This window comes from Nyctibius grandis, chromosome 1, assembly GCF_013368605.1.
Source record: "Nyctibius grandis isolate bNycGra1 chromosome 1, bNycGra1.pri, whole genome shotgun sequence".
Taxonomy (NCBI): Eukaryota; Metazoa; Chordata; class Aves; order Nyctibiiformes; family Nyctibiidae; genus Nyctibius; species Nyctibius grandis.
Window position 1 is genome coordinate 110,370,018 of NC_090658.1, and position 26,966 is coordinate 110,396,983.

General features: G+C 40.9%; 1 protein-coding gene across 3 annotated transcripts in view; it reads right to left on the reverse strand.

The window, feature by feature from the left end:
* Positions 1 to 20,640: 20,640 nt before the first annotated feature.
* Positions 20,641 to 26,966, reverse strand: part of SH3YL1 (SH3 and SYLF domain containing 1) — a 51,448-nt gene continuing 45,122 nt past the window's right edge. For all 3 annotated transcript variants that reach the window (XM_068416376.1, XM_068416301.1, XM_068416457.1), the window contains one exon: positions 20,641 to 21,212. In XM_068416376.1, coding sequence (XP_068272477.1) covers positions 21,013 to 21,212 — 200 coding nt within the window. In that variant the 3' untranslated portion in view covers positions 20,641 to 21,012. The remainder of the gene's footprint in view (positions 21,213 to 26,966) is intronic.

Below are 26,966 nucleotides of genomic sequence, written 5' to 3' on the forward strand. Positions count from 1 at the left end.
CATTATTTGGTTTGGTTCTGTTTTGGATTCATTGGGTAACATTGGTGAAGGAATTATACTCATGCACTCAAATTACAATCAGGCCTACATCATATCTGCACCCTGAGTTATATTTGGCAAGGTACAAGTATTTTGAAAGTAATGGGAAGTGAGCAGACCTTGAAAAAATATGGATACTCCAAATGTTGATATCATTGCTGTAAACTTTTTCATTGCTCTGGTATTTGGAGTATTCTCCACTGTTTAATTTGGGCTATTAACATTCCAAATGAAATTAGCAAGAACTCCACCATAAGTTTATCTTTCTTTGACTAATCTTAACATGCATGCAAGTCTCTGTCTAGCTTTCCAAGAACCACATGGTACAGTTATATTTCAGAAGCACATTATCTACCCTGACTGCTTTAGCCATTTTACCGACGTTGCCTAAGTGGCCCCCTGGAAGCACTTACCTCTCTCCAGTGACCATGTAGGGAGTTTGCTCTTCTAATTTTCTCTTCTGAATAGGAGTTAAATTAGATCTTACAGTAGGCTAAACCAAATGATGCCAATATGTCCACCAGTGTCAAGTTAGAGTTTTGATCCTTTGAATCTTATTCATACAAGTAAATCAGTGCTGCTGCTCGTGGAGTGGAAGAGAAGCAAAGCTATGTTATTAAAGGTCACAGGACCAGGGCTTCAGAATATCTATGGCTTTTGCTCCACTCAGCCTTAAAATTCCCATGCTCAGCCCCTTCCCTCTATTGCTGTATTTTAGCCAGTTTCTAAGTAATATTCCCAGCACAATATAATCCTGAACTTCAAAGCAGGCTCTCATATTTTTTCAGATGTAGTAAAAGTACAGTTATGAAAATAAACATCAGCTAATAATATAATAATGATGGAAAGGGCAAGATGCAATATAATGCAATCAAAGAGGTTCAGTCCAGCATTACCTCTTCACCAAATACTATATATAGATACACACACATATGGTGGCACTCATAAAAACTGCCACACAGAATCTACCCTTAGCGTAGCCAGTCCCTCTACTTTATACCTACTGATGCAGTAAAGTCTTTGGGCATAATTTAATAAATGCAATGAATACTTATAAAAAAGATATCGAAGAATGGGATTTGAAAGAATCTTCTTTCACTGTAACCACAGTTTCAGCTGGCTTCAGTGTATTTTCCTTTAACATTCAAATCTGACAGATCAGTGCACAGGCGAAAGTTTGCATTTTCTTTACTACAGACAATTACTAGACTGTTGTACTGATAGTGCAAGAAAAATGATGCCTAGTGAAGAACAAAGGAAGGAAAGGACTATAATTATAAAGAGCACATTTATAGCTTTCTGTATCTCTGATACACACATTCTACTGCAGGGATTTCAATCCCTTTTTATTTCAGTAGTTAAGTTTCTTTGCTCTGAAAGGCTGTGAAATGCATAAACACAAATCTAAGAACAATATGTATGAAAATTACTGAAACACTGTAGGATGACAAACCTACTGGCAACAGTAGAATAAAAGTCTCAGGCGGCTGGAACACCCGAAACACACTTAAAGAAAATTTTATCTTTCCTGATTTTTATTGAAATGATCCTTCAACATTTTCTTCACATTTTTTTGGGGAAAAAAGGGAAATCTAAACACCTTCTATTTTGAAGAGTTTAAAAAAATGGACAATTCTAGTGAAAGCGAGTATTTAATGGAAAATTCCATTCTGTTGAAAAAATTACTTTTGTCAGAAACAAAATCCACAGCTCTGATTTAAAGAATCAGAGAAGACCACATACCAACAAGAGCACATTCCTCTTTCAGGACCCAGAAACTGGGACACTGGTCTCCATACACTTCTCAACACTTCTGCAAGGATAGTCCCTTGCTGTCATCATTTCAGTTATGTAGGTCTACACATGGTATGCAGATAGCTGTATGTCTGGGGTGGAGCTCCGGTAAAATGCAACGCAAGGAAAAAAATCAGTGGATGGTTTGTGTAAGTGCTTAGAGCATGCTGGACTTATAATTGTATAGCATTTAATCTGAGGGCGCTGTAATTCATGAGCTGGAAAAAGTAGATTTGAATAAACACTAATTAACACATTCACTTTCCCCACATAAATAGTGGAAATCAATAGGAATTTCACGTGTTTCACAAAGCATAGACACCATTGATACCCTTGTGTGTGCAGTACGTCACTTAAGGTTACCTTGTTCCAGTACTAAGTCCTGTAAGAGATTCTTCACAGTCTTTTTATTTAACTTTGGCCATTGTTTGAGTGGTACTTGGGCAAGTTTCATCTTGTTTCAGTAAAGGCTAGTTGTTTCGTACCTCCTGAAGCATGTATGGTACAAAGACATTTGTAACTTCCTTGCACTCAGAGTAGCTGCTGACCTCATCTGCTGAACTAAAGATCTGTTTAAAATATATTGTCATTTGAATTAAAGTTAACTCTAACACAAAAGAAAAATAGGCAATATTCCCATACTGTTTTAGGTTTATCTAATTCATTGATCTTATTAGGAGCTGGCCACCAAATTCCTTTTAGCAGTAGTGGGATAGTAGTAGTGGGATACCCACAGTATTATTTTACAGAGTTACACAAACTGAAAGTTTTTGTAGTGAGAAAAACTTATACAACTATAGACAACTTAAGAGGGTTAAGTACAACTGCTAGATTTAAAGGGGAAGACGCTGTTTCAGGACACCAGCCATGTTATACGGCTGTTTTTCCAAGACAGGAACGCAAGGGTTGAAGGGACCATACAAAATCTCTTGGGAAAAGAAAGGTGAGGTGAATACTTGGCAGTTGTTTGAGAGGAAATGGGGAGCACAATGAAAGAGGGGGCAAGGAAAAGGAAAAACTGTAGCCAGGAAATCTGACAAGCACAAAGGCAACACTACACAAACTTCACAGAACATACAAGCAAAGAATACAGATTTAGGTAAGAGAGAGGAATAAAGATTTCTTGACTTTTTAACCCTTTCCTGCATGTATCTCTGAATGATAAGAGACTGAAGAAAGCCAGTTCTGCATCACTTAGATGAAGGGATACTTTTTGCAGTGTCAAATACAGCTGAGTTTATCTTGTCCTGCCATCTGGAAGCCAAGAAGTGCAACCATGGGATTCAGTTTAAGATTAGAAGAACGATGATGGTATTCCTAGCTACAGAAGGATGAGAGTAGACTCACCCTGGAGCCCTGACAACTTTCAAAAGCTTTCCACCATTTTCATTTATCACATTAAAACATATAGTTTCCTTAGACTTTCAGGCTTCAGCTCCCACTCCAGAGGAAGAAATCCCTTTTCCTTCCTCATTCCAAAAATTACTAAAGGACATAATATATATTCAGGAGCCAAGACACCAGGAGGAATTAACCACATTGTTAATGCTTTCAGTTGGCTACTTATCTTTCACTGTACCATGTAAGGAAGTATAAATACAGGTTGTAAAGGATTACTCTGTCATGGAAGGTAGAATCTATATTCAGTCCCTCAGGCACAAAGAAAATACCTGCATAAGAAGAATACATCTTTGTGGTTGAGTAAAGTGTGAAGTTCTCTAGTTTTTGAGCAATGCACAGGACAATTACAGAAAGGAGGTACAGACCACTGATGATCCATTTCCAGAAGGAAATCTGAAAGAGGTCTTGAGGAGAACCTGAAAATTTTGTTTTCTTCCAGGAAATCAACTGGAAAAGTCTTCAGCTATTTTTGAAAAAAACTTTGATGTGTTCCACTGTCCAAAATCATATTTCCACTGAAGTCAATGGCAATGCTCCTGCAGATCTCAGTGGCTATAAAATCAAGATGTGACTGTTGATACAGAAGATAGTGCTACATAATTCATTTTGTGCTTAGAGATGTCAGACCAGATTTGTCAAGATATTTTAATTGCTCAGCTGCCATTAAACTGAGTAGAGGCAGGTAGTGTAATAATACTCTTCTACAAAATCTGAATCAGATTAGAGGACTTAAATGTTAAAGCCATTGTATAAATCCTTATGATCAACTAATACTTCAGATCACTTAAACTGTTCATGTTTTTAATTCAAGCAGTAGCCTCAAACGTACAGTGATTTTTTCATCCAAGGTTATATGTTTGTGTCCTGGTTTGGCCCAAACCAGGCCAATTAGTCTTAGAGAAACCAAGGTCACTGCTAAATTCCTCACTGCTTACGAGTGAAGAGCCGAAGGGGGGTCACACCTGCAGGGAGGAGCAGCCAGGGCAGGTGACCCAAGATTGACCAGCAAGGTATTCCATCCCATACACGTCATTCTCACTTTCCTATTTATCACTAACCCACTGCCTCCTGGAGGTGGGGCCCAGGAGGGACGGGCCCTCCTGTCTTCCACTGATTGGTACCAGCTTTGCCAATTCTCCAGTTAAAAGCCTGCAGGTGTGATGGCAGGGGGAGCTACTGTATTTTCCCCTCTGCCCATGCTGGGGGGAGCAACTCTGCCTGAGGAGGATTTCCAAGCTCTCGATCTTGGTTTTGTATATATTTGTATATATTTGATTATTTCTATTATTATTATGCTCTTTTTCATTATTATAGTTTATTAAAACTGTTTTAACTTTCCAACCCATAAGTCTTTCTCCCTTTTCCCTTTCCCTTTCGGTGGGGGGGGGGGGGAGGGTTAACAGAGAGCATCTGCCACAGGTTTAATAGCCGGCCCAGCTTTAAACCTTGACAGTTTGTTATCTGTTTTCTTGGTTTAGCTTTTGCTACCTGCAGAAAACTTTGAAAAACAAACACAGCGAGTCTATGGAAATTATGCATTTATTTAGACGTGTCACAATTTTAAAGCTTATTACTTTGCTAATTCCATCAACCTTTACTTATCTTGTAGTTTACATCGTTCATCTATTCTGGTTTCCATGGCAGCTTATAAAATACTTCCATTAAAATCCAGAAAGGAACTCTCCGTCTATCATGGAGGTGCATGGCTTTCTTTAAAAACAACAGCCTAGACTTTGCTAGGGAAGAATGACTTTTTATCTTTGTGACAGAAATCCCAGCTGACAGCCCTGTTTACGCTACAGAAAATAATGACTGCTGACAGTCTGAAGGACCACCCTGTGGGTTATTTATATTTGAAACATTTGAAATCAACTCTGTTTAGATAATGTTTCAGTTTTGCATCTGGCTTGCCTGCAGATGTTGCTTGTACGCTGTACTAAAGTTAGTACATCTCATTGGAACTGTAATCAATAATGTCAAAGTTTCATACTGTCAGCTAGGATCTACTAATGTGAAACTGCTGAGTTTCATGTTAAACATTTTGTTAATTTGGATTTTAGAGCCCAGTTGTTAACAGAAAACTCTTCATGTTTAAGAAAATTGTCATTTTTAAAATGTAAGCGAGTAACATTTAGGCTTTTTATTCTGACGTTACCCTCAGGAGAGAATATAAATGTAATATTTTAGTATTATAACATGTAAAAGACAGATATTCCAGGCTACCTGAGTTACTTAGGCTTGGTATGTACACTGTTGTTAGCTATCATCAACAATTAATAATGTGAAATTAAGAGCCCTAGATTAAGATAATCCATTTAGCAATGTATGATTTGAACAGTTTTAAGAAATAACAACTTTTCATGACATCTGTATTTTCTCCAGTTCAGGAAGTTCTCTTTTCAGCTCTCTATTTTCCACTACTTTGTTTTGCCAAGAATATTTCTAAACTGATCAAAAGAAGAATAACATGAAAGGTGTTCTATTAATCTAACACAATTCTCTGACTATGAAGTTAGATAGATACATATTTTTATGCAGTATTTGTCTTAGTACCAAAAAAGGCAATGATAAAATAAGCAGATAGCTTGAGTGTGACAAAACTAGCAACTAAGATTAATATCCCTTATTAATTCGTATTACTGAAGCAGATGAAATGAACTTACATTGCTGTTAATTATATCTTTCCCTTAGATTTTCCATTCTTCATTCACAGTGGCAGTGATCCATAGTTTCAGTTCATGTTCTAGTTTGGAAACTTTTCTTAATAGGATTTGAAATTGTGCCTCCTTGCTTAATTTAGTAGGTCATAGAGAAAAAAATCATACTTATTTCTGAAACACAAGAATAAAGTATTTATATACAGAGATCATCCTGAATGAGTGCCAACAAAATGACATTAGGATGACAGTTTCAAGGAACAAGTTAATCTGCTCTACTACAGACTCCAGAAAAGCACTCTAGAAGGCATTTTATGCAACCGACCTCTCTCGACAGACTGCTTTGGAAAAACAGACATCTAACTTGGGAGGACTCCTAAACCTACTTGAACAGCTACCTGAAAGCAGATGGCACAAATCTAGGTATGTTTTCAAAAATAAAAATGCTCTTTGGATGATGTGTTGGTTGGTGCTGAATATCCTTCCCCTCTACTTTTGCTTTTGTTTTTTTTAACATTTATCAGCAATGAGGCAATGAGCGCCACTCTACAGAAGGGGACCTCTGTGTATCAGAAGAAAAAGCCTTGCTACAAGAGAAAAATTCTTCACATCGTGAAATACTCTAATGTAAGCTAAGGTAATGTTCCAAAACTTGAGAAGGCAAAATAAGGAAATAGCTATAGGATTTTACTTTTTATATAGCTAATTCTTTTTTATGCTGTCCAAAGAGCAATTGTGATCAGGAATCTTCAAAAGGAAAGTCTGTCTCCTTTGTCTGTCATGTTCATGACCATACTCTAAGGGATCTATAGGAAAAGATGCTGGCAACCTGCACAGGAATCTCCGAAGAAGGTCAGGGCTGCTTCAGAGCTTCAGTTATTATTGGCTTCAAACATGTGAGATGATGTATGGGGATGGCTTCTTAAATGATAGAAGTAACTGACCAGAAGATAACTAACCAGAAGAACACATAGATGGTAATACAGAAAAAAAATACTTAGCATGGACTAATGCAAAGTCAGTATCCTTTCTGCTAGGAATGTGAGCTACTGGATAGCTACATTGAGTATGTACTTCTTGGGAGTGTGATGGTCATGGAGAAAATTCTGATTGGATAGTTCTCAGAAGCATGTAAATACATCAATAATCTCTCTCTTGCACTGTAATTTGAGCAGCAGCCTGGCTCCTAGTAAAGTCAGCAGAGTAATGTAGGTTTTAAGCAAATGTAGCACCATTTAATGTTTAAAGTCTACCTCAAAGCTACCAAAAGAATCCCACTGAGGCAAAATCAGCTGGAACAGGCTCAAGTATTTTCAGCATTGCCAGAAGGAAACAAGGGGTTAGTCTGAAAAGCATGAAATCAGATATGCAAAAGAAGTGATCCAAAACACATCAAACACAATCTTTGGCTGCGAAATCTTAAAGCAGCTTGTCCCGGTTCCCATTTGTAAGAATCTGATGCTGACAAGAAACAAATTAGAATAAGAGACTGATGTTTTGAATTTCTGGCTTAACTGTGGCCTTAATTTTGACATCAAATATGACAGAAGGAAACTGGGCATGTTAAAATACAAGATACACTAAAGGGAATACCAGGCTGAGAGCGAGTAATAGCCTGAGAAAGGTTTTAAAAAGTAATGGGCAGATCGAGTTTCCACAAAAAATGACCACCACAGAATGTACAACTCACATTAAACCCAGTATTTTAACAGACATTACCTCTGCTTAAAAAAAGCTCATTTTGGCCCAGACTCCTGCATTTGATAAAATCTTACAGTGTGGCACCTATTTAAGCGACTTGATACTTTAGTAATCAAAAATGTCTCCCAAACAGCTGGAACTGTCAGTCTGTGACAATATTCTTGCATCCAGGTGCTTTATTAATTTCCCTTAACAGCATTATCTAAATTTATTGTGAGGCATAGCTCACATTTAATTGCATAAAAATTAGAGTCTAAAATGATTCAAAACCCCTGGAGAAAAGGATATGACTAGCACTTGTATCTGGAAAATAAAATTAAAATGTCTGAAAGCATAAAATGCACTGCAAATATTGTGAAAACAGTACATTCAGAAACTCAGAATTCTAATACTTGTTGTGAGACCATATATCTGATTTGACAGAACAACAACTTTCATTTACAGGAATGATGCGAGAATGTAGGCTGCCAAAGCCAGTTAACCACTCTCTTTTTTTTTTTTTCCAACTAGCTAACTATTTGGTACAGTGGTTAGCATGACTCAAGTGTTTAGGAGGAGGCCACAGGACGGGTAGGTTTAATTGCCCTGGACACTGTCAAACACAGTCCTTGAGCATTCAGCAAGTCAGATACTAAAAGGCCACGCATAGCACAGGACTAGTACAAGACTGGAGAAGGATACACAGGTGGAAAAGAGAGCGAGAGGAGGGGAAACTCTTTGCCTGAACACTTCCTAAACAATAAAATTACTTTAAGTATGATTATTGCTTTTGTGAATGGAATTAATTGTATTCAAGTAGTTTATGGGAACGCTTCATATACTTAAAACGATCTTCAGGCTCTTATTACCACTACAGACAATGTCTTCAGGTTCAACAAGCAAGCAGCTCCTGGTTCTTCAGCTAGACAGGTCTTCCATGTAGTCCACAGCTATGTTTAACTCCTCCAGGCACTGCCTGCCTTGCTTTCTCTGCCTCTCATCTAGACTTTTGTACAAAACAAATTCTCAAGCTGAAGGCTAGAAATATGCATAAGCATGCTAGGGGTATTTGCCTTTTCTCTAAGATTAAACAGAAGGCGAACTTTGCCAGGTAAATGGTTCAAGAACTGTTGAAGAGGACTCCAAAGCCAGCGCTACAGAGGTTTTTATAAAGGCAGATGCAAAGACTTATCTTAGTGATGCAGATGGCAGAATTCCTCTGCAGTCTACAGTTTCAGGAATTTTTATTTCTACCAGTAAAAAAAACATGTAGGTAAAGAATTAGAAAGACTGGACATGGCACTTAGTGCCATGGTCTAGTTGACAGGGTGGTGTCAGGGCAACGGTTGGACTCCATGATCCCTGAGGTCTCTTCCAACCTGGTTGATTCTGTGATTCTGTGATTCTGTAATTACAGGTTGTATCATGGATGCAGAACATGTGGATATCAATCTAGCATCAGGGTTAGTATGCAGTAGTTCATACACTCCTAACATTTAAGGAACTATTTGCACTTAATTTTGGATAAAATTAACTAAAACCGTTTCCAAAGAATGAAGTTTGCTATTTCTTCTTATTTATTTTTCTTACATTAGTTATGGCATGGGAAAAGCCCAAAAGGCTTTCTTTGCAGTATTTCTAATTCAATTAAGAGCAAGAACCAATTAAAAACTTACAAATGGTTTCTCATGAACTTTTAGACTGAAGTGTTGGATAAATTTAGATTCTTGATACAACTTAATTTGATTTCAAAATGTTCTCACCAAGTATTTTAGAAACAGATGTCTATAGGTAGGATGCTGTGTCTATATCTAGGTAACACAGAAGAAAGGTCTACATTTCAAAAGTTCTGTGCATCTAAGTACCCACAATAAATCGACATAAACAGCTGCAGTTCAGCTCCCTTTAGATCAGACAATTTTTTTAAAGATCTACTGCAAAGGCTATGTAAATGACTATTTTTCTCCTCCTTCTGATCATGTAGGCATAAGCTGTGTATAGAATTGGTAGAAATGTATGCAACATGGATTTAAGACCGTAAAGTTTGACACAATTTGTAAAAATCTGGTTTCAAAATTTGTGCAAGCATGATTAGAGCTACAGTAGGAATTTATTGAGCTTTTAAAGGAGAAACTCTGTAATTTTTCAAGCAGATGCCAGTACTCAATGCTGGGGAATTTCCGCCTACCATCCTACTCCCTATTTATTACGGCAAACAGAACAGAACATCACTGGGGAAGACATTCAGTCAGACTGAGCTGGTCCTTATCCAAACATGAAGCTAAAACAACCACCCAGTGGATGTGTGTGCGTGTGTGTGTGTGTGTGTGTGTGTGTGTGTGTACGCACACATACAGAAAGAGTGAAACAGAACAGTTAATCAGGAAAGACCTGCCTGAGAGGATTTTGTGGAAGGTTCAATAAATGGGAATGTTTGGCCTGATATGAGAAGGGAGAGTGGGATCACATGTTTACTTGTTGCTGAAGAACTGGAGATATTAGCCACGATGGGAATTTACACCTACACCTAACAGAAATATTTCTTGGTCAGCAATGGTCTGCAAGGAAAGAAAGAATGAAGGAAAATGTCAAAGTTTTGGAGTTATACCCATTACCAAAGTTATTTTTAAAATTATGAGTTAAAATTAAATTACTAGTAAATTAACAGATTTTTGCAAAACAGATATTACAAAGAATAGACTTTGAACACACTCTAATTATGGTTTTAGTCATGTACTTAAAAGTATCGCAAATGAACAGAAATGGACAAAATGATGTAAGCTGTCAAAGAGATGTTAGGAATAAATTGAATAAGCTTTACAAAACTTTTTAAAATTTCTGAAAGCATAGATACCATTTCAAATAGTTAATTAAAGTCAATGTATTAATTAAAACAGATGTGGAAAAAAAGATCTGTTGATAACAGTTGCACACAGTTTCTGTTTTAAGAACTAGCTGATGAAATGCCTGTAAGAAAGAAAAAAACTTCTTTTTCAGTTTTCCCCCTGCATTTTGTATCTTTGGCTGGTATCAGGATAAAAAGAGTACTTTGGTTTTTAAGTTAATCTTAATGGTTTAAAGACAAAATTAAAAATGTACCATCCTGTGCCATTATCAAAAGCTGAATACTTTTCTTATTTCCATAACTTGTTGACAGACGGTTGCCTAAATACTCTGAATATTGAAAATTTGGAAGCATGGAACTGTCAGATATTATTGTTTCACCATTACAAACATTATGTCAGACTTGGTGTATTTAATAATTATGGTTTTTTTTCTGAGTTTTTTTCAATGGATTGTCCTTGCAAAACTAACAGACCCAGTAGTCAGTTAATGTAAATTTTGCTAAAAACCAATATAAAACAGATATCAAGTCTTTTGAAGTTTTATTCTATGGAAAGGGTGGATTTGAAGAAACTAAGCTGTCATATAACTTGAAACCACATAAAACACAGGAGAGTGAGTCTTGATCCAAAAGCTGATGAGGAGATTGTATGCACTAGGATCTTCCTGTGAGTTGAAGTCTTGCTGGATTGACTTGGTAGATAGTCTTGTTACCATCAATATATATTCTCTGGTAAGCATTTATTGTGGAAAAATAGAATTTACTTGATGACAGTGGATTGGACAGTGAACAGCCTCATGAGGAAAAACTTGCACGCATTGAACAAACTCAGACCAATGGAGAAGCTACATCATCTTAACGTGTCTAAGGCTCCAGAAGTGCCTTCCTATAGGTGACAGAGCAAGCTTAGGAACTAATTCAAACTCAGGTTTGAAAATATAAGTAGGAGGAAAATACAGCTTAGGGACACTACAGAAACTTAAAAGGAACAAGACTAACTTCTTCCCTTTATCTTTCTCCAGTTGTAAGCAATGAAAACTATCACAAATGGATATAGATGGTAATCATAGAATCATAGAATGGTTTGGGTTGGAAGGGACATTAAAGATCATCTAGTTCCAACCCCCCTGCCACAGACAGGGTCACCTTTCCACTAGACCAGGTTGCTCAAAGACCCATCCAACCTGGCCTTAAACACTCCCAGGGAGGGGGCAGCCACAGCTTCTCTGGGCAACCTGTTCCAGTGTCTCACCACCCTCACAGTCAAGAATTTCTTCCTCATATCTAATCTAAATCTACTCTCTTCCAGTTTAGAACCATTCCCCCTTGTCCTATCACTACATGCCCTTGTAAAAAGCCCCTCTCTCGCTTTCCTGTAGGCCCCCTTCAGGTACTGGAAGGCTGCTAGAAGGTCTCCCTGGAGCCTTCTCTTCTCCAGGCTGAACAGCCCCAACTCTCTCAGCCTCTCTTCATCGGAGAGGTGCTCCAGCCCTCTCATCATCTTTGTGGTCCTCCTCTGGACTCGCTCCAACATCTCCCTGTCCTTCTTATGTTGGGGGCCCCAGAGCTGAACGCAGTACTCCAGGTGGGGTCTCACGAGAGCGAAGTAAGGGGGCAGAATCACCTCCCTCCACCTGCTGGCCACGCTGCTTTTGATGCAGCCCAGGATACGGTTGGCCTTCTGGGCTGCAAGTGCACACTGCCGGCTCATGTTGAGCTTCTCATCAACCATCACCCCCAAGTCCTTTTCCTCAGGGCTGCTCTCAATCCATTCTCCGCCCAGCCTGTATTTGTGCTTGGGATTGCCCCGACCCATGTGCAGGACCTTGCACTTGGCCTTGTTGAATTTCATGCGGTTTGCATAGGCCCAGCTCTCAAGCCTGTCAAGGTCCCTCTGGATGGCATCCCTTCCCTCCAGTGTGTCGACCACACTGCACAGCTTGGTGTCGCCGTCAAACTTGCTGAGGGTGCACTCAATCCCACTGTCTATGTCGCCGACGAAGATGTTAAACAGGACGGGTCTTAAATCCTGTTAAACAGGAATTAAATGATTAAGGCTTTAATCATTTTTGGATGTACCTCAAAAAATTTTGTTTAGCCCTCTAAACTATTACAAGGAATATCTTTGAGTCCAGTAGAAACCAAGCAAGACCCAAACTCATGCTGAGGGTGAGAAAAAACTAAGTTTTCATTCTTTTTGTTCTTCAGCTGTGACATTTATGCAAGCATCTCAGCTTCTGAAAAGATGAACAGACACAGATAGCAGGGAAGATGCATTCAAATGCTTGTAGAAAACAAATCATTTCATATTTTACAAAAGGCCAGAGTGGGTGAAAACTTTCTTGCAAACCTGCCATCAATATGTGTACAAGTGTTAGTGAATACACACCAGCTAGGCACGTCAGAAGAAAGATTGTTTGTACCGCACCTTGCAATACTGATCTGCCAGTCCAGTGACCCATCAGTAATCATATCCTCAGAAAAACGCTTAGAGGTACAATGGAAAAAATTATTTCTGGGCACCATGAAATTCAAAATTTGAAGCCTATAATACAGTAAGCCATAAGATTTCCTCCAAGAAAGAGTTCTACTTTGACTATTTAGGATGGTGAAACATTTAATATTAAGATGAATCATGATTAAGTTACCTGATGATGTTGAACACAGAGCGTACAGTCCTAACTATTACCCTTCGGGAATTACCTTGCTCAGAATAAAGTGTATGAAGACTGACAGGAAATTCTGCTGCCATATATAAAATACAGTCGCAAAATAAATGTGGAAAGTACCAGTATTATATATAAAGAAATTACTATTGTCTGATTAACTGTGCTTCAGCAATAAAAATAGTTGTTTTATATGCTGAAGGTAACTGCTTATAAGAGCAAGATGATGAATTGAACCTGCTCAACGCCACAGCGTTCAGTTTACCTGAAGAGAGTAATCTTTTAATAACCTCTTTTCAAATGATCTGTTCTCCTTTTGTCACTAATATGTTGTCATATGCTCAAAATTCATTACAATCATTGATGTTAAACTTGAGTCAGCTGGCTGGATAAAACAGGAGTTTTTAAGAGATACATTCACAAAAAAATGGCCCTTTTAATAACTATATTAATATATGGGTAATATATATATAAAACAGATAGCTGTACTAACAAAGAGTCTGGTGCTGGCCATACACTTAGACTACAGAATCACAGAATCACAGAATGTTAGGGATTGGAAGGGACCTCGAAAGATCATCTAGTCCAATCCCCCTGCCGGAGCAGGATTACCTAGATCATATCACACAGGAACGCGTCCAGGCGGGTTTTGAATGTCTCCAGAGAAGGAGACTCCACAACCTCTCTGGGCAGCCTGTTCCAGTGTTCAGTCACCCTCACCGTAAAGAAGTTCTTCCTCATATTTATGTGGAACCTCCTGTGTTCCAGCTTGCACCCATTGCCCCTTGTCCTGTCAAGGGATGTCACTGAGAAGAGCCTGGCTCCATCCTCATGACACTTGCCCTTTACATATTTATAAACATTAATGAGGTCACCCCTCAGCCTCCTCTTCTCTAAGCTAAAGAGACCCAGCTCCCTCAGCCTCTCCTCATAAGGGAGATGTTCCACTCCCTTCATCATCTTCGTGGCTCTGCGCTGGACTCTCTCTAGCAGTTCCCTGTCCTTCTTGAACTGAGGGGCCCAGAACTGGACACAATATTCCAGATGCGGCCTCACCAGGGCAGAGTAGAGGGGGAGGAGAACCTCTCTTAACCTGCTAACCACACCCCTTCTAATACACCCCAGGATGCCATTGGCCTTCTTGGCCACAAGGGCACACTGCTGGCTCATGGTCATCCTGCTGTCCACTAGGACCCCCAGGTCCCTTTCCCCTACGCTGCTCTCCAACAGGTCTGCCCCCAACTTGTACTGGTACATGGGGTTGTTCTTGCCCAGATGCAGGACTCTACACTTGCCCTTGTTATATTTCATTAAACTTCTTCCCGCCCAACTCTCCAGCTTGTCCAGGTCTCTCTGAATGGCTGTGCAGCCTTCCGTTGTGTCAGCCACTCCTCCCAGTTTTGTGTCATCAGCGAACTTGCTGACAGTGCACTCTATTCCCTCATCCAAGTCATTAATGAATATATTGAATAGAACTGGTCCCAGTACCGACCCTTGCGGGACTCCGCTAGACACAGGCCTCCAGCTGGACTCTGTCCCATTGACCACCACTCTCTGGCTTCTTTCCTTCAGCCAGTTCACAATCCACCTCACTACCCGATCATCCAGACCACACTTCCTCAGTTTAGCTGCAAGGATGCTGTGGGAGACCGTGTCAAACGCTTTACTGAAATCGAGATAGACCACATCCACAGCTTTACCATCATCTATCCACCGGGTTACATCCTCATAAAAGGCTATCAAGTTGGTTAAGCATGACTTCCCCTTGGTGAATCCATGCTGAGTGCCCCTAATGATCCCCCTATCCTTGATGTGTCTAGAGACAGCACCAAGGACAAGTTGTTCCATCACCTTTCTGGGGATGGAGGTGAGGCTGAGCGGTCTATAGTTACCCGGGTCCTCCTTCTTGCCCTTTTTGAAGACTGGAGTGACATTCGCTTTCCTCCAGTCCTCAGGCACCTCTCCCATTGCCCACGACTTAGCAAAGATGATGGAGAGTGGCCTAGCAATGACTTCCGCCAGCTCCCTCAGCACCCGCGGGTGCATCCCATCAGGGCCCATGGATTTATGGACGTCCAGATTGCTTAATTGGTCCCTGACCCAGCCCTCATCTACCAAGACAGATTCCTCCTCTATCCTGACTTCTTCTGGGGCATCAGGGGTCCGGGGCTCCTCAGGACAGCCTCCAGCAGTATAGACAGAGGCAAAGAAGGCATTCAGTAACTCCGCCTCCTTTTTATCCTCTGTCTCCAGGGCCACCACCTCATTCATCAGTGGGCCTACATTGCCTCTAGTGTTGGCTTTACCTGCAATGTATTTGAAGAAGCCCTTTCTGTTGTCCTTGACCTCTCTTGCAAGGTTTAATTCCAAGGAGGCCTTAGCTTTCCTAGTTGCCTCCCTACACCCTCTGACAACAGACTTATATTCCTCCCAAGTGGCCAGCCCCTCCTTCCATGATCTGTACACCGTCTTCTTCCACTTGAGTTTGCCCAGCAGTTCCCTGTTTAACCATGCAGGTCTCCTGGTACCCTTCCTTGACTTCCTACCTGCTGGGATGCTCTGATCTTGAGCTCGGAAGAAGCAGTCCTTGAATGCTAACCAACTATCTTGGGCCCCCTTACCTTCTAGTACCCTGTCCCATGGGATTTCCCCTAGCAATTGCTTGAAAAGGCCAAAGTTGGCCCTCCTGAAGTCCAGGGTTGTGATTCTGCTAGCTATTCTGGTCCTGCCACATGAGATCCTGAACTCTACCATCTCATGGTCACTACAACCAAGGCTGCCCTCAACCTTCACCTCTTCAACCAGACCCTCCTTGTTAGTGAGGATAAGATCCAGCAGCGCTCCTCTCCTAGTTGGCTCATCCACCATTTGCATCAGAAAGTTATCATCAATGCACTGGAGGAACCTCCTGGACTGAGGATGGCTGGCTGAGTAGGCCTCCCAGCAAATATCAGGGTAGTTGAAATCCCCCACGACAACCAGGCCCTGTAATTGCGAGACTGCTCTCAGCTGCCTGTAGAAGGCCTCATCACCGTCCTCATCCTGATCCGGTGGCCTGTAATAGACACCCACAACAGTATCATCCCTGCCAGCCTGCCCCTTAATTCGCACCCACAAACTCTCAACTCGCTCCTGATCCGCCCCTGGACAGAACTCAATACATTCTAGCTGCTCACTCACATAAAGAGCAACTCCACCACCTCTCCTTAGTGGCCTGTCTTTCCTGAACAGGACATAGCCATCCATGACCACGTTTCAGTCATGCGAGGCGTCCCACCAAGTCTCTGTGATTGCCACTAGATCATAGCCCCCCGACCGAACACGGATTTCTAACTCCTCCTGTTTATTCCCCATGCTGCCTGCATTGGTGTACAGGCATTTCAGGGAGCGAGCTGAGCACACCGATTTCACCCCAGGGGGATGGGAGGCCTCCTGGTCTACCTCAACACTAGAGCGTTGCCCCAGTGGTGCAAGCCCAGCTACTACCCCATCCCCCTTCGAATCTAGTTTAAAGCTCTCCGAATGAGCCCTGCTAATTCCTGTCCCAGAACCCTTTTGCCCCTACGACATAAACCTTTCCCATGTATTACGGTCACGCCTGGTGTCTTATAAAACCAGGCATTATCAAAGAACCCAAAGCCCTGCCTGTAGCACCAGTCTCGTAGCCAGGCATTAATAGAGAGAATCCTACTATTCCATCCCACGTCATCACCTGAAAATGGAAGGAGGGAGGAGAAAACAACTTGTGCCCCAGACTCTTTCACCAACCGTCCTAGGGCCTTGTAGTCTTTCTTCATCCCCTTCAGACTACGGGATGCAGCTTCTTCCCCACCTGTCTGGAAGATCAGCAGGGGGTAATAGTCTGTGGCCTTCACCAGGTTGGGGAGTTGCCTGGTGATATCCCTGATTCGGGCTCCAGGCAGGCTGCAGACCTCCCTGTGATGGGGGTCAGCTCTGCATATTGGGCCCTCAGATCCCTTTAGGAAGGAGTCTCCAACCACTAAAACTCTTCTCTTCTTCCTTGTGGAGGAGGTAGCTATACGCCTGTCAGGTTTTTCTGACTGTGGTGGGACCTCTGATATAGGTTGCCTCTCCACCACATCCCCATTGGACCGGCTGTATTCCACTAGGACTTCGTATCTATTGCTCAGAGGCACCTGTGGAGGCGAGGTAGGCAAGGAGGGCACTCGCCTTTTGCCACGGCCATAGACTTGCCTCCACTCACTCCTCTCCTCTAGGTTATTGTTTTCCACCTGAGAGGGGCAGAGTACAGGGGTGCCTCGATCCTGGGAGCTCTCCGGCAGGTGCTCCCATTTTTGTTGCAGGGAGGGCAGAGCCTGGCTCCACCAGTCTATCTCCATTTCAGCCTCCCGAATGCTCCTAAGCCTTTCTACTTCGGCTTGAAGCCTTTCAACCTGGCTTTGCAGCTGTGCCGCTTGGCCGAGCAGATCATCTACCTGCTCACAGCGCACACAGCCCCGACACCACAGAGACGCTGTAGCATTCCCTGCAGCCTGCGACCTGCACCATTGCCTCCTTCTGTGGGAGCTCTGTCTGGGTTCCCACATCCATTTCGGTCTTCTTCCGCCGGGTAGATACCATTGTTCTTTCACTGAGCTGGGAAATACCTGTTGGTGCCACCCCTGGTTCACAGCTCCTTGGCACCTTCCTCGCCTTGTGCACTGGGAGGGAGTAAGCGCCCTCCCCAACAAGCTGCAAACGGCTGTGGCCTCCCCCGCCCTGGGACACACCCAGTCACTGCTGACTCCCCCTGTACCCTCTGGGCAGGGACTAGTCCCTGACCTCCAGGAGGCTTTTTATCACCCGATCACAGGGGGTGGTGCGTTTAAATCGCTTAAATCGCCCGTGGTGCCTCCGGCTACACCCCCTCCTCTCCTGATTCGTTGCCGGGAACCTCCGGGTCCGGGGTCAGGGGGAAGCAGCTCGGGGCTGATGCTCGCAGGGGGCTCGGGGGGGGCCCAGAGTACGAAAACTGCCCGGTTAAGCCCAATATTGCCCTCGCCCCCGCACTAACCTCAAGTCGCTGCCGCCGCTGTCACTGCTGCAGCCGCTGTCAGCTGCTTGTTCGATTTGATTTGGTCCTACAGACATCTATCCTCCCAACTGCCCACTAACAACCAGATGCCAGGCACCTCAGAGCTGGTCTACAAACACTTAATACTTTGTGCTAGAGGCATCAACTTCTTCAATATCTTTTCTTTCTTCTGGACCTGGGTCAGGCATCCTGTAGCAAAGGAACACATACACGGACACTCTTTCATGGAAAACCTCTTACCAGAACATGTGTGTCTTTGGTGACTCTGTATATCTCTAGGTTTTGGTTCCTAAACCTACTGCAGAGAACCTGCTGTATAACTACTTGTGCCTTACAGATCTCTTAGTTTACTGAATTGTGCAGACTGCCTTTTACTGTAAAGTGTTTTTACTACAAAAACACTTTTGGGATTAGTCAAAGCCCACTGATGTGGGTTGATCCAGCCTGTGTCAAAGGCATGTAGAATCAGGCAGTAGAGTTCTGTAGTGCATCAAGAAGGTGTGTTTTTGACAACCAATGGCTTTCCTTGCATTAGGCTCACCCACTGAATCTTCTCTTTCCTCTATTATATTTATATTAAGAAAGAAATGTTCCAGGTATGAGATATGCTTCCCATTTAATACGTCCCCCTCAAAATGCAGCCTGGATTTAGTAATTAATCAGTGCTATCCTGCAGAGTCTACAGACTATCATGAACACTTAGATTAGCCAACCCTCATTTTGCCTGAACTCAGCTAAGGCAATCCAAGAAACTGAATTTACATGAACAATAAAAAGATGTTACTGTGCAAGTTCATAAATTGTGACAGTTTCATGGAAGAAGACACTTGAGATGAGTTAAGAAGCTTTAACAACCCTACACAAAGGCAAGTACACTGGCTGAAAAAGCAGACAGCATTGTGGAAATGACTAATGAAGTACTATAGCACAATTCTGCTAGTGGATGCTTCAGCTTGTACTGCATTACTGAAGTGCAGCAACAGGGTATAATAAATGCAGGAGTGATTCTTTGTGAACATGTGGCATCTGTAGCTTCTGTGTCTTATTAATCCTGTTCAATGAGTCTTGATATTGGATGATTTAGTGTTTTCTTGCTTAATAAGCAATAGATGCAGTCTATGAAAGACAGGTAAACACAGAATCTGCTTTCTCACTGCAAACTGGCAGATGCTACAACAGTCCTTCTAAAGACATATATTAACACTTCCACTGCAGCTACGTAAGGTTATATAACTCTTTCCAACTGTTTGGAAAATATTTTCTAAAAAAATACCCGCAAGCAGTATGGACCCGTTTGGTGGTGGTATCTGTCTGAAGAGAGATCACATACATCTGTCTTGTCTATAAGGCAAAGAATATGAAGGATTTTCATTGAAAGGCAGCAAGCGCATTTGACTATGGTTTCAGTCTCTTCTGTCTCATTTTGAGTTTGTTTGTCAAAAATGTGTGGCCCAGTCTGAAAGAAATCCTGAAACTTTTGCCAATGAGTGGAACGGAATGATTTTCTAATGATGGTAAGTCTTCCTCTATACTAGGCTTAACCTTGCCATTCAGATGGGATAACTTAAAGCTAAACAGCACCTGATAGATTAGTAGCACATAACAGCAGATCAACTGCAACTTGGTCTATGGGAAGACCACACATACTAATTTTCCATCTGGTACTCATGGCACCATTAGAAAAAGCAAGGACTTAAAATACATTCTCACGTGGGGAAAAGCTGAGACTGAAAAAGCATAATTATCATCTTGGCATTTACTCCATATAAGAGGCAAATTCAGCATATCCAGCAACGAGAAGGAAACTAAACTGGTTCTCAAAAACTCCAAGTCTCATTCTCACCTCTGCTCTGATCTGTCACATCAACATTCAAGCCAATATCTGCATCTGTAAAATGAAGTTGAAATCTGACAATGATAGTGCTATACCTTACTACCAAATATATCCTACAGAAATATCTTCCCTATCTTACTAATTTATTCTATTTACTCTGCAATTTACTATGTGTTGCTCTTTTCTTAAAGATTAAACATTAAAAAACTTAAATGGGAAGAAGTAGGAAGAGTTGTGCAAGCTCACTTGTTAACCAGGCAGAGATTTCTCTATCTTGCTTTCCATCTGTGGAACAAGTTCCTACAGGAATCAAGGGACATCATAAGCCTATGTATTTTCTGAGAGGGACTATTCATGCATTTTATTAAACAAACTTTCAGAAGTGATTAAATTCTTCAAAGATGAGGGAAATACAAGACAAGCTATCAGAGAAGCTTAGCTGCTTAAGTGTTACAGAGTTGTTTAAAAACAGGTCTTTGTATGCCTAACAAGGACAAACACTGGGGACCAGACCTAAAGTAGTTACTTAGAAAAACTGTAATGCCTAAAGTGTTTTTTAAAACCAAGTATAAAGGTAATTTCTTCTGCCTTATCTGTGAAAAAGTATCTGTTTAGTAAAATTAAAGAACTCCAACTCAGAGACGGTTTGAAGCAAATTTAAGAGCATTTATTATAGAGAGCCTATAAATTATAATTTAATAAAAATCAGTATTTTTTCAGCATGTCTAGTTTTAAATTGTTTGTCATTTTTCTCTCATGTAAAAAAGAATCCATATAGTAAGACAGAATTGAAACTAGAGACAAATTGGAGTACTTCTTATATGACAACTTGCTCAAAAATAAAACTTCATCATAAATTGACTATCACCTACTGTTTATTTAAGAAATAAGCTTAGGGGAAAGTTAAGGTCATTTAATGCATTTCAATTTTGTGTTAGAATAGTCTTGATCAAGAATCTCATTTTAATAAATTCTGAAAAGTTAAAATATATCTTTCAGCATAAATATATTACTGCTTCAACATTTTCTTCTATACAAATTTAGTTGTTACTTATGGCAACATAATTGGCTGGAAAGATGCCAGTTTGTCCTCCTATTCTTCCTTCCCACCAATCAAACTGGGAATCCGTTTTGGTTGTGACTGTGATTTTGTCTCCAGCTTTGAAAGTCAAGTCACCCGGCTGTTGTCCTTCGAATGAATAAAGTGCTGTCACTTCTACTGGATTACTCCAAGTGTTACCTGAAGCGAAAGAAATTAAGTAAAAAGGAAATTACTAAACTGCACATACAGTAAGTCCTTAAATACAATATTCTTAAATGACAGTAGAAAACAGTGACAAAGACACCAAAATAATTTATCTGAGCATATAAACCACTGATGAAAAAACCCCTCCATTTCCACTACATTTTTAGGTAAGTGAAATTTGGATTCTAGCCTATCAGCACAGTCTGTTTAATAAAGTAGTACTCTATACAAAATAAAGATCAGCATTTTTTTCTATATGCCTCATACAGTCAAACAGAGACAGTGGGAATAAAAGCGGTGTGTTGAAGAAAGTGCGAGTACCTCCTGAAAGATTCCTGAACAGAATCACTTTTGGGTTTTAGTTTTGGTGTGTGTTCTCTGTGACAGTTTCTTCATAGCAACTGCAAAACTTAAAGCAGGGATTTGATTTTTTTAATCAATACTCAGGATATAGCATACTAAAATACAAAATATCCACAGCACTTCCCTTCTCTTTCCATAGGGTTTGCAGTGCCCAGGATCTTGGTGTTTCTTGCATGTTAAACAAAACACACCCAAGTGTGCTAGTGGAAAGAACTGATGATGGTTTGATGTACTTGAAGTGACTTGGCTTGCATAGTGGTATTTTAGACCACATGTACAAACGGCTTTTATTCTCTTTCCACCAGTCTCTTACATAACTCTTTCAGTCCTTAGCTGGGGTTGGAATCAGGCCATGAGTCTTCTGATCTAGTTTTAAAATCATCTAAAGTCTTGGATACCATTATCCTGCCTCCATTCCTGTTGACACTTTTTTAGCCAATATCTCAATGTTTATTACTATTGAACTTTTAATCTAAGTGAGTATCTTCAATTTGCTAATCATTATGTTTGCTTTCAAATCCTTTAACTGTCTGAACTATACGAGGTAGTTGCATTTGTTTAATGTCTATTTAGAAAACAGTAAAATCTCTCGCATGAATGCATCTAAAAGTGAAAAACCGAAGGTGCAATGGAAGACTAGTTAAGAGGAAATAATGAAGACGTTTACACAATCAGGTGGAGAGATTTCAGGATGTACTGCTCATACAGACATGATGGCTGCACAAATGCTCAAGCATGCAAGATTAAAGGCTTTTAGCTGCATCTGCTTGCTGCCAAAACTGTGTTGCAAAAGGGGAAATCCAAGCTCTTCTTAGTCTACACATTTCAAGTACGGAGCTAGAAAGGATGGCAAGAGAAGCACTGATACAACTTTTTTTTTTTTGTCAGTCTGTTGTAAACAACTAATACCCACAGAACTTTTCTTCTAGTTGCTTTTATCACTTCAAAAAGAAAGAGGAAAAATCCTTTTCCCCCAAGCCTCCCAAGTACAAACTGCAGCCAAAACAGGACAGAGAAGAATAATGAACTACAAATGTATGCAGAAACAGAACAGATTTTTTTTCCCAGCATCTGTCAACATATACGTTCATTCCATAGGCCAGTTCTTTCCCTTCATGATCTGCGTTTATAGCAATCGTCAAAGGTTAACACAAAATTATTTGGCCACATTCTGGGAGCGTGTTAGTTGCAGAGAAGTCAAATGCTGTCTTCCTTGATCATGTAGCCTCTCTCTCCTGATATCTATATGCAGGACCTAAAGTCACACACCAGTATTTCTTTTGATGTGAAAACAAAACCAGATGAGAACACCCATGTTTATCAGGTCCTTATCTCCACCAGTTGCTCCTACCAAAAAAAGGCAGCAATACAGCTTTTCTAAGTATTATTTTTACTTTCACACTTGAAACCCTGACAGAGTATTCAGCAATTACATGATCTTCCTCCAAGAATTCAAGCATTTGATGCAGTCAAGATCACATGATGTGTTCCCAAGCAAAGTGTGGTTTGAAGCTAGATATTTTGATTGAGGAAACCATAGCAAAACCCACAAAAGTAAAAGACACTTTGACTTTTTACTCCTAGTTTTAATTGAAGAACAGTAAGAAAATACTGTGGCTCAGGACTCTTTAGGTACTAAGGCATGAAAACGGTTATGACTCAGTTGTATATAAAAAGGAAAATGAGGTGTGTTTTACCCCGTGCCACATTCAGTCAGCACGCATGGGTAGAAGTGCATTTTATAAGTTACGACGAAGGCTACAAGTTCTTACACTTTGAGTTCTTAACCATATGTGTTTCCATCACCTAAATGTTCAAATGGATAATCACTCAAGAATAATTAGATACTATATAACTGCCCAAACTATGTAGTTGGAAAAATTAGATAATTGACATCACAAAAGAAGAGACTGAAAGTGCTAAAAGTAACAGCAAGACCTGCTTTTCATTACTGTGGTGGGTTGACCCTGGCTGGATGCCAGGTGCCGACCAAATCCGCTCTATCACTCCCCTCCTCAGCAGGTCAGGTGACAGAAAATATAACAAAAGGCTCATGGGTTGAGATAAGGACAGGGAGAGAACACTCAGCAATTACAGTCACGGGCAAAACAGATGACTTGGGGAAATTAGTTTGATTTATTACCAATCAAAACAGAGTAGGATAATGAGAAATAAAACCAAATCTTAAAAACACCTTCCCCCCACCTTTCCTTTCTTCCTGGGCTCAACTTCACTTTCAAATTCTCTACCTCCTCCCCACCGAGCGGTGCAGGGGGACGGGGAACGAGGGTTGTGGTCAGTTCATTACACATTGTCTCTGCTGCTCCTTCCTTCTCAGGGGGAGGACTTCTCACACTCTTCCCCTGCTCCAGAGTGGGATCTCTCCCACAGGAGATAGTCCTCCACGAACTTCTCCAGCATGAGTCCTTCCCACGGGCTACAGTTCTTCATGAACTGCTCCAGCATGGGTCCCTTCTATGGGGTGCAGTCCTTCAGGAACAGACTGCTCCAGCGTGGGTCCCCCACGGGGTCACAAGTCCTGCCAGGAGCCTACTCCCACGTGGGCTTCCCACGGGGTCACAGCCTCCTTTGGGAGCATCCACCCGCTCTGGTGTGGGGTCCTCCATGGGCTGCAGGTGGATATCTGATCCATGGTGGACCCCTATGGGCTGCAGGGGAATGACTGCTCCCATGCCTGGAGCACCTCCTGCCCCTCCTTCTTCACTGACGTTGGTGTCTGCAGGGTTGCTTCTCTCAAATATTCTCTTCCTCTCTCTGGCTACAGTGGCTTAGGTTTTTTTTCCCCCTTCTTAAATGTGTTATCACAGAGGCGCTACCGCTCTCACTGATAGGCTCGGCCTTGACCAGCAGTGGGTCCATCTTGGAGCTGGCTGGCATTGGCTCTGTCGGACACAGGGGAACCTTCTAGCAGCTTCTGACAGAAGCCACCCCTGTAGCCCCCGCGATACCAAAACCTTGCCATGCAAACCCAATGCAATTACATTCAATAGAAGAACTGTCACCTCCACTTTAATATGCTGGACTCGTAGCAATAGCAAGAAGTAGTATTTACCTCCTCCACGGCTGAACTTGCATTAAGAGTAAGACTGTAATTCCTCTTACGGAAACAATATATTGAGTATACTGAAAGTACGAAGAAAAACGAAGGGAAACTAAACACAAGTTAAAGCATGAAAAGGTGGAACAAAAGAAGTGTGTGTGAGATATTAAAGTGTAGGAGTGCATTTGACATACCACAATCATACCTCCAATCATTGTTTGCTCTGTCACGTGAACAAGATTGTTTTATGCATTTCCCTTCTCACTTTTTGTCCCTGTGCACGTGTATCTTTCCAAGCATGCAGAAACCTCAAAGCACTACAGCTGGTTATGAACATTGATTTCAGAGTCCTTGCCCCATTTGCTACATGCTATCATTTAAAAGCATTTTCCAGCTTTATTTCTGTCAGCTGTTTCATAAAAATTCCTACTTAATTTTCCCCAGCAGCTTTTTCCCATACTATAGTTTCATTTTATTTCTCCCAAAGATTCTAATCTCTGTGCTTTACTTCTGTATTTTTGTAGCATAAAACAAATAAAATGCATATCTATTGCCTTCAGATTGCAGCATCCCATGCCTCATACTTCCATGGATCACCCTAACAAATCAGTATCTTAAATGAGTGCACTGTTATGAAATCTAGCGCATATATTATAAGGGGGAGCTCTTTCATGTTCTTGCTTCCTGATTTCAGTTTTACATAAAAGGGTTTTAAATAAAATTGTTATAGTCAACACAAAGACTGATGAACGCATATATAAAACCCACATTTGCAGCTCACACAAGATGGTGCTACAGTGCTACATACAGCATATGATGCTGAAATCATTGAGATTTATGAGTATGCACACTGGAATGTAAACAAATCACATTGTGGAAAATCCTTAATTAATGGTATCTAAATACACACAGCACACTTCTACAAACACAGTGGTCAAACCAGAAATATAGAAATTTTGTCTGGAGATCAATTAGTGCAGTAGCCAGCATACATATTCAGTGCTCTAGCATACATGGGTATGGCATATGCTGGACAACAAACTGCTCTGACCACAACGTCCTTTCATTTTTATTCATCTTTACATACCATAATGATTTGAACTTTTTGCTTTCGTTTTTATAGAAGAATAGGCATTTTACATCATTTTGGGTTCAGTTTATTATGCTTTCAAAAACTAAATCTGAGTTGAAAGACAGAATAGTACAGTCCAGCTGTGAGTCCCAAATTAAATTTTACTGGCATAGATGTATATATCCCATAGCCACTGAACATCTGATGCTGAAGTGCTTGCAGAAGAACTATATAAAAACTGTACAGTACTGCTTTTGGCCATTGACACAGCAATAAAACTGGAATAAGTTTAATGTGCTTGAGGTTAGTGGTGAGATTGCTAAACATCCACTTTGCAAAATCCGCTAATTGTCAGCAATTAGAGAGCTAGCATGATTTTGTGGGTCATGCGTGCACCTATATGACAGAAACTATAAATGATCTAATACAAACTATTACTGCTGGTTTTGAGTTATCTAAACCGTATTAAGGAGCTTGAAAAAAAGGAGTCCTGTGACTCAACTGTCACTACCAACAAGCCATCTGATCTGGGGTACTGATGAGTGACAGGGTAACCCTATTATTGACTGTCCACACATTATGCACTTTCTGCTAAATCTCGAGTTGGATAAATGGGCTGTGGGTCTGGTTCCTTTTGAAGTCGAAAGGTTACAACATTGCTTCTATTGGGATGCAACATACTGTATAGAAATATGACTGTCTCGGTAGATACATTTTTCCTTGAAACTGAATAGTCTATCTTACTCAATTTTTTGTGCAACCTTTAGGATGCATGGCTGTAGTTTTTGTTATTTAAAAAACAATCTGAATGAGCAATACATTCAACATACTAGCTTCTACTTTCTCTGTATTTTGTAAAGAAGCAGAGAGAAGTGACTGGAACTAGCACACAAAATGTTAAAAGTCAGGTGAGTTGCCAGCATCAGACATGACAGAAGTTGAGCAGTGCTGCCAGAAAAGCTCCACCAAGAAGTGTCAGCTTACAGAAAAGCTGTAATAAGAATTCTCATTGGTTAAAGGGAGAGTGTAATCTAGCAAATGAAAAGGGACAAAGGATAGCTAGCTGGGAAACCTTAACAGAAAAATAGAGGGCTGATAAGGATGCCTTCCCAGTGACATCTGGAAATATAGATGTAAAGGCAATTACAGACATAGCCCAGCAATGGAATTCAGGGAGCACAAGTATTACCAAAGAAAACAGAAGACAACATTAATCTATCGGGTTAAGGAAGGGTGAAATGTGATTTCTAAT